The sequence below is a fragment of the Trichechus manatus genome, unplaced genomic scaffold (genome assembly GCF_000243295.1).
Source record: "Trichechus manatus latirostris isolate Lorelei unplaced genomic scaffold, TriManLat1.0 scaffold00146, whole genome shotgun sequence".
Taxonomy (NCBI): Eukaryota; Metazoa; Chordata; class Mammalia; order Sirenia; family Trichechidae; genus Trichechus; species Trichechus manatus.
In genome coordinates this window covers 3,979,696-3,987,784 of record NW_004444082.1, presented here as the reverse complement: position 1 = coordinate 3,987,784, position 8,089 = coordinate 3,979,696, and the positions used below count along the sequence as shown (strand labels likewise).

At 43.4% G+C, this 8,089-nt stretch overlaps 1 protein-coding gene across 2 annotated transcripts in view; it reads right to left on the bottom strand.

Moving 5' to 3' along the window:
- Nucleotides 1-5,233, bottom strand: part of VAPA (VAMP associated protein A) — a 56,736-nt gene extending 51,503 nt beyond the window's left edge. Inside the window, exon 1 of one of the 2 annotated variants that reach the window (XM_004385793.2) lies at nucleotides 4,919-5,233. In XM_004385793.2, coding sequence (XP_004385850.1) covers nucleotides 4,919-4,997 — 79 coding nt within the window. In that variant the 5' untranslated portion in view covers nucleotides 4,998-5,233. The remainder of the gene's footprint in view (nucleotides 1-4,918) is intronic. The other variant, XM_004385792.2, reaches the window with a different exon arrangement.
- Nucleotides 5,234-8,089: the final 2,856 nt, after the last annotated feature.

Here is an 8,089-nt window from a genome sequence, read left to right as displayed (position 1 = left end):
GTGTGTGTGTCAGCTGCTAATAGAAAAGTCGGTGGTTCAAACCCACCAACCACCCTGCGGGAGAAATACGTGGCCGTCTACTTCCATAAAAATTACAGCCTAGGAAACCCTATGGGACAGCTCTGCTCTGCCCTAGGGGGATGCTATGAGTCAGAATCGACTTGACAGCAATGGGTTTTTGGGTGGGTGGGGGTGTTTTGGTAGGGGGGGAATGGAATCACCCGAGGGGTTTGGTGTAGCCACTGTGAAAAAGGAAGAGCTAATCTAAAACACCTAAAAATTTGCCCCATATCCAGCAAAAGCAGGATATTCTATATCCTCACTTGTGCTTCTTAAGAGATGCGCTGCTATTCAAAGATGTTCTGGTGGACACTGACATGACAGAGTCCTCGGTCCCTCAGAGACTTACTTTTCTTTAGTCATTTGTTACGGTCATGAGCTACCTTCAACACATGATTTTGGTTTGTTTTCCTCTCTCTTGGATCATTAAGAGGGATGACAACTTCAGAACTTATTTTAGCATTTTCTAAACTTTCTTCCTCAAAATTTCTTCCAAAACTGCTAATAAATAGGAAAAATAAAATGCTGTATAATAAAAAAAATAAATTATAGAACAAGAAAAATTTTAAGGAAAAAAAGAAAAAAATTTAGGTCAAATTTCTGCCAAGGTTTAAGTATCTCTTTTCCTTTACTTAATAAAAAATTTACTTCATTACATCATTATAACACCATTTTCATGTATTAACAATTGTATAAAAAAGTGACATAGTAAAATTTTGAATAAAATATTGAGGTACACAGAAAATGTACTGGCTTCTCCAAAACTGTGCAAAGTGCTGATAATTCATATCAAGACAATTGTGTAAGCCTCTAACAGAAAAACTCACCACCCAATCTCAGAATGATCAAATGAGTCACTCCTAAAGAGAATTAAAATAATTAAAATGAACCTAAAAACTGACAAAGAACTTTGCAAAACTATCTCCTAACAGATTTTCACTTAAACTAAGAATTACAGGTGATTCCGGACAAGTCAGAGTTAAGTGATTTTATTATCATCCAACTAAGCATAAGGAGGCTGTTGACTCTAAACGAGTACCCTCACTTGGTGTGGAAATGTACATTTGAATACGGAGAGGTTTCCATCAAAGCAAACTATTTCCCATTGATTAAAAGAATAACATTAAGGATGAAGGAACCAAATGATCCCAAATGTCACCTCCTAATTCTTTATACCCCTTCTCTCTCTCCCAACCCTTCCCATTACCTTCCCATTAAACTGAAGCACACAACAACCTACTGGACATTAAAGTATATGCCACCCACTCTCTCAAATCAGTGAGTTTATTCAACCACTCCCTTGGTTTAATGCCCTATCCAACTGAAAACTAGACTCTTCCCTGAAGGCTTCCTAAAGTAATGAGGGCTTCTTTCCTCATACATATTTGTGCCTGTTATATCCCTGTCACTAGTCCTGGGAGTTCCTCAAGGGCAAGATAAAACCTAACACATTTTACTGTTTGTATTCTTCATTACATTATAAACTCTGTTAAACTTTCTTTTACCTTGCTTACCACTGAATCCTCACATATAAGCTTGATACGTGTTGAATGAATTACTCATTGTTAAATACCCTTAATCAAATACAGACAGTCCCCATCTTACGACAGTTACTCTGTCATAAGTCTGTTCTGATTTAAGTTGACTACTTCTTTCTTCAGTTTTCATTATTATTGCCTTTTATTATCAGTATCTTTCTTTATAAATTGAATATTTATTTCTCTTTGGGGGTTGGAAACATTAATCTGAGAATGATAACATCAGCAAATTATGTGCCGCAACACTGTATGTAGTACGTATTACTAACATTAAGACGTACTAAAAAAAAAGACAGTCGTTAAGTGTGGTTTCTTATAACTCGAATATATGGTAAGCTGGGGACTACCTGCATAGCAATTACACAAAAGTCTCAGTAAATAAATGACCTAAGTGAATGTATACCCCATACACTTTTCAATAAATCACTTTGTACAAAAAAAGTCAATTATAAAAGTCACTGACGCCAAAACTTTAAAAATACAGGTCTTGATGACACAAGAACAAACTGTTCTTTAATCATAGCTATAATTCTTCAATACACAAAATAAGTGAAAGATATAAGTTGTGTAGGATTTCTGGTCAGGTTGTTGTTCTTCTTCTTCTTAGCCTGATTCTCCACTATTATTAGTCTCTTACTATGGCAACATCACAACTTCTCTAGGGAGAAACTTTCAAACTCTGTTGACACTTCCTGACCTAAAACTCACTTTAATGCTTCTAATTTTCTAATGGCAATACACACATGGTTATCCAGCAGAGGAAACTTCCTCTGTAAACTGAGACTCTCAAAAGGTAAAAACAAAATACCAGTGGCATCATTAAGGTTGGTGTCACCCAGTGTGGTAACTCACAGTGTCACCCGGCCCCCCCCATGGACCTCCTCCTGTACCAGAACATACAGAATCCTTAGTAATATTTTCTGTACTAATGTTACTCATAAATCATAATTCTCATATATCACTCCTTCTTTTCCTTTAATTACTACTTCATTCTCAAAAAAAAGTTATTGATATAGGTTTACAAATACTAATTACAACAATATTGTAGCTAAAACACCAGAAAATTTGACAAAATCAGCTACTACAAAAACAGTGGCAGCAATGAAAACGATAGGCTGTGGTTTGTAGTGGGTGCAGATGAAATCACGTGATTCAAAGCATCAGTGTAATTGAGCAATAATGACAGCTCTGACAGGCGGGCATTAGAAGGTTCAAAAGTAAATTAGCATAGAGTCTTAACCTTTCAGATATATTGATACATGTAAGTTGGGCTTACAAAAAAATGTTTTTGTTGTTATAACTACGGGGATATTTTTATTAAAAATTAATAAATTTCTGCTGAAATACTGCACAAAAATTTTATACACAGGCATTTTGGTGTCACCCCGACAGTGTCACCTTGGGTGCAGTCCACACACCCCCAGTGATGCCACTGCAAAATACTAAAACTCTACACCACCACAAAGGTTTACATTAAAATTCCTTCAACTTAAGATAATGGCTATTTGAGTTAGGTAATTTCAAGATCCCCAAAGGTTATTTTTCTCCCAGCTAAAACTATGTAAAATCATGCAGTACACATAAACTTGCCACAATAAAATGCACTCACTGCACCTCAAAATATTTAAGAGTCGCTCAAATTTTTACTAACAAGCTGCTCACAATTCCACTCAAAGAACTTTGCAAATGCACTAAAAAAGCTTGCAAAGTAAAGGAGTTACACATATTACTCTCTCAATACCAGAGTATGATACTAAAAGAAAAAAACTTCCTAACACTATTTTAAAATTCTCCTATGGAAAGCAATCTTTTTTTTTCTTTTAGACTCAATCTTAAACAGCAATAAAGAATGTAACTTTTGTCCTTCAGCACTGGAATTGCTACACATCTCACGAAAATTGTTCTCATCATAGCTACTGAAACGTAAGAGACTGGCTTCCCAAAGGAGGTTCACTTTACATTTAACTAAACATAGAAAGGAACCTGCTTTCTTTTCAGGATCTTCACAGTTTTGAAGTATCCACCCCCGCCCCCAACAAAAAAAAAAAAAACTGTTCAATTTAATTCTCTTCCCTAAAGTACCCAACATATTGAAAAGCAAACGGGCCAAACAGTACCTAGATTCCTCAAGGATCACAAAGTTAGACTAATAAATTTATCATATGTAGTGCTACAAAATAAGAGCCCTGGTGGCGAAATGGTTAAGAGCTCGGCTGCTAACCAAAACGTCGGCAGTTTGAATCCACCAGCTGCTCCTTAGAAACCCCATGGGGCAGTTCTACCCTGTCCTATAGGGTCGCTATGAGTCGGAATCGATTCGAGGGCAATGGGCATTGCTACAAAATAAGTCAACGAAATTCCAGACCCGGATGACCCCTATATCGGCCTTTTCGGGGTTATGTTGGGAAACCGCAAATCGAAGGACAAAAGTCACAAACGCTGAAGATTCCGCAGCAAAGAGCTAAGCTAAAAGGCTATAAACAAGAGCAGAGAAACACCAAGTACGCCCTACGCGGACGGTAAACTGAAATATCACAACGGAAGAACAGCAAGACCTACTACTATTAATCTAGTACTATCAATTCTCAGGCTGACGCACAGCTTTCCTCCTGGCACGCGCTTTGGCCCCGCCAATCTAACCAGTTAAGTGATAACCAGGAGACTTCAGGGGCTACCTCTGGTTTTCGACACACAGAACAGCCGAGCTATGAACTCAGTAAAAAAGATCTGACCCCACACCCTCCTAGGGGCAGGAGGCGATGGTTCTCCTCCAGCACCAAGTCAAGGAGCCGCTGCACCACTCGCTCGCCTCCCACCAGCCCTGGCAGTCGGAAGCGGGCAGCGAAGCAGCTTGCGCCACCTCGGGGTCTCCGCTTTCAACCGCAGCCGACAGCACACTCTACGATTACCACCCACCCGCACCCTGCAAGCAAAGCCAGACGGCAGTCGGGGGCCAATGTCCAGGCCACCGGCGCCCGGCGCAAAGAGGAGGCCCGCAGACCCAACGCCCGGGAGGCGCCCCCGGAGCCCAAGATGGCGGCGGCGGAGCCAGGTCCGGGCCCGGCCCTCGGCGGCCTCCCCGCCAGCCCGACCGCGCGCGCGCCGAGAGTGTGTGTCAGGCGGGAAGAGAGAGGAGGCCGGAGAAGGGCGGCGAGGAAGAAGCCTGGAAATATAAATGCCTCCGCGTGGGGGAGGGTCGGGCCCGCCGACATTCCCTCAGCACCCACAGCCCGCCCCAAATAAAAACCCACGGAGCTCTCCACTGGGGAGACGAGCCCCGTCGCCCTCTCGAGGGTTGGCGGTGTCTTCTTCCTGCCTACCTTTAAATTTGAGGTCTGTGGGCGGGTCAAGGACCAGGATCTGCTCGTGTTTCGCCATGGCCCCGGAGGCGGACGCCATCGGAGAGGAGCGCAGCACGGGGGCGCGCCAGCGGCGGCGGTTTGGTGGTGGGGGCGGGGAACGACGGCGGGCGCCGGGCTGCGGGCCGACTCGAGGACTGGGCCAGGCTCACGGCGCCGAGCTCGCCTCCGCCTGCTGGTCTGGCTCCTGTCCCGCCAGCCGCTCGGTGGGTCAGCAGCTCTGGTCTCACAACTGACTGAACCCAACACCCGCCGCCACGGCCGCGCGCACTGCGATCCTCGGCGCCCACGTCACGCCGATACGTGCCTACGTGCGCGCCCCCGCGCCGGGGCCTTTCGCCCGGCCCGCCCCCGAACCGGGTCTAGCGCGGCAAGGCGTTGGTGCGCCTGCGCGCACCCAGCCGCGGCCGCCACTCGGAGAGAGCCCAGCTGTCAAGGGAATGGGTGTGGCCAAGGGCGGGGCTCAGCTTCGCCACAGGAACCCGGTGCGCACCGCAAGGCGGGGTGGGGGGGCATTCCTCTGCTGTGTTTAACTCCGATTACGAAACAAGAGAGGCTGCTCTGGCAGGGCATCAGCGTCTTCCAAGTAGGAATGCCTACTATAAGGAAAAAGACGTAACAAGGAGTTGCCCTTGAACTATAACTCCCAGCATGCCCCACGCCGGGGCGGAGCCCAAGTGTCTGCCTGGCCCTTTGCAGCACTTTCGCGGTGCTTGCCGGGAACTGTAGTAGCGGCTGCTTGTGGGCGGGAAGGAGACTGAGGTCTGGCTGAGGTGAGTGGGATGGGGCGCTCTGAGACGCGTTTTGGCTCTCAGCGTCTCATCTGCGCTAAAAAGGAAAAACAAAAATGTTTGGTGGCTGACCCGAGGACTCTTGAATAGAAATAAAAGAATCTACCCTGTAGAAAACAGGCTCGAATTTACCAGTTTGCTCTCCGAAGCTATCGATCTCTATTGGGAGATCCAACCTCTGCTGCTTTCTGAATTCTCCTCAGTGATGCAAAATCAGATGAGGAAGCATGCCTTGTTCAAGAAGCAGATGCGTCGTTGGGGAAATCAGACAAGGCACACGTATCAAGCTAGAAATAAAGATCAAAATCTACAACGCTGAATTCAGTTGCTGTGGTTCTACTCCCCAGTTTTGATTAATGATAGACTCAAACCAAAAACAATTGTCACATCACGTGTTAGAAACGAATTCCATCTGCATCACCGACGATAGCTGGTAGTAAACTGAACCAAATGAGAAAAAGTTGCTGACAAATTTGCAGCCGATTGCCATAGTAGTGGGGACAGGAACATCAAATGAAACGAACCAAGAATGTGCTGTAAATAAACCTTTATGGTACAACTTGGATTTAAATCCCTAGCGAGCACCACAAAGCAAAGGGCATGAAGGAGCAGCCCGGTCTGTCCAGAAAACAAATGAGACAATTGAAACCGAAGTCTAAACAGGCACAAAGTCCAAGTTTTCACGTGCAGTCCAGGTATCAGAGCTTCCAGAAAGAGCTCTGGAAAATAGCTAACCTAACATTCATTCACAGAAGTTTGTGCCCCACAGCCGTGAAGAACCTGGGAGGATGGGAGTCTTTGAATAATCTGAAAGACTTATCCTGAATTTATCTTTCCTTTGATATCTTTTTATTCACAACATCTATTTCAAAATTTCAGTTACCATTAAAGGAGGGTACAAAACTTAGAAGTTTATCAAAAGAGGATTTAAGATTTAAAGAAAAAAAAGATTGTGGTTGACCATCACTCCAGAGAATGGTGTCCCACACGTTTTGTTGTAAACTGACAACTCTAAAAGCCATCAGCAACTCCAGTGTTTTGCCTGCCTTGGAACCTCTCAACCATTGGTAAGTTGGCCAAGGAAATGCAAGCATTGGCTGAACTGGCTTCTACCCCCTCCACACCTGGATGGACACCTCTGTTACCAGAAAGCGTTTGGGAATCCCCAGTATACACATGGCCAACTAGCAGGTATAGCATGCTGAGGAAGTTTCCAGTCTCTTCCTTATGGGACAGTGATTTCCCATCCACCACATGTTCAATGAGACACCTCAATCAGATTATCCCAGTTTCCCAGTCTACATCATCAAGAACCTCTGCCCGTTTTAAGTCATCCACCATTGAAATCAATTTTTCTTCTCAGTATTGCTTCAAAATCATATAGGCATAGTCTTAAAAATCTGTAAGAATTTAAGTATCTGATATTCTAGCAATACAACAAGTATCTGTTGAGTAATTCCCATTACTATTTTAGGGCATTGCATTAATAATGACTCAGAGCCCTCCTGAACCTTCTACCCCTCATCAAATACTGCACTATTTAAGTGGTTTTTTCTTTGACATTTATTAATACCTTTCTTCTAGCAGTTCAGAGAACTTTACAAACATCATTACACACTACTCAGAACATCCTTGTAGTAGTTGGCAAGTATTACTTTTGTTGTTAATCACAGAAATGAAAACACAGGTGAGAGCATCTCAAGACAGTAATAAACTATGGGGGGAAGTGGAGAAAGTTGCCCAGTTTTCCATCCTTGTGCATTTTTGCTCTTCCCAAAGCCAAATAAAATGACAACCCGTAGTGATCAAGGCAACAGTTTAAAATGTAATTGATTATTGTTCAATATGTAAGCTAGGAATCATGAAACATGGGGCCTGATGTTCATTCTGTTTTTATTTCATTGATTAATGCACTACATAAAGTTCTCATGGTATTAGCAAATATATATATACTTTTAAGCAAGTTTCTTTAGCTACCAAATTTTCCTAAGTATAAAAGGTATCCAAATCAAAACCAAACCCACTGCTGTTGAGTCAATTCCGACTCATAGCGGCCCTAGAAGACAGAGTAGAACTGCTCCATAGGGTTTCCAAGGAGCAACTGGTGGATTTGAACAGCCAACTTTTTGGTTAGTAGCCAAACGCTTAACCACTGCACCACTAGGGCTCCTCTCTGTCCTATAGGGTCACTATAAGTCAAAATCGACTCGACGGCAAAAGGTTTGGTTTTTGGTTTTTGGTTTTTGGTTTTTGGGGGGTAAAAAAAATAAAATAGAGTCACTGCATACAAAGATTCCTTCTAAAACAGACCGATACATATACTATGGGGTGAAAACTAATT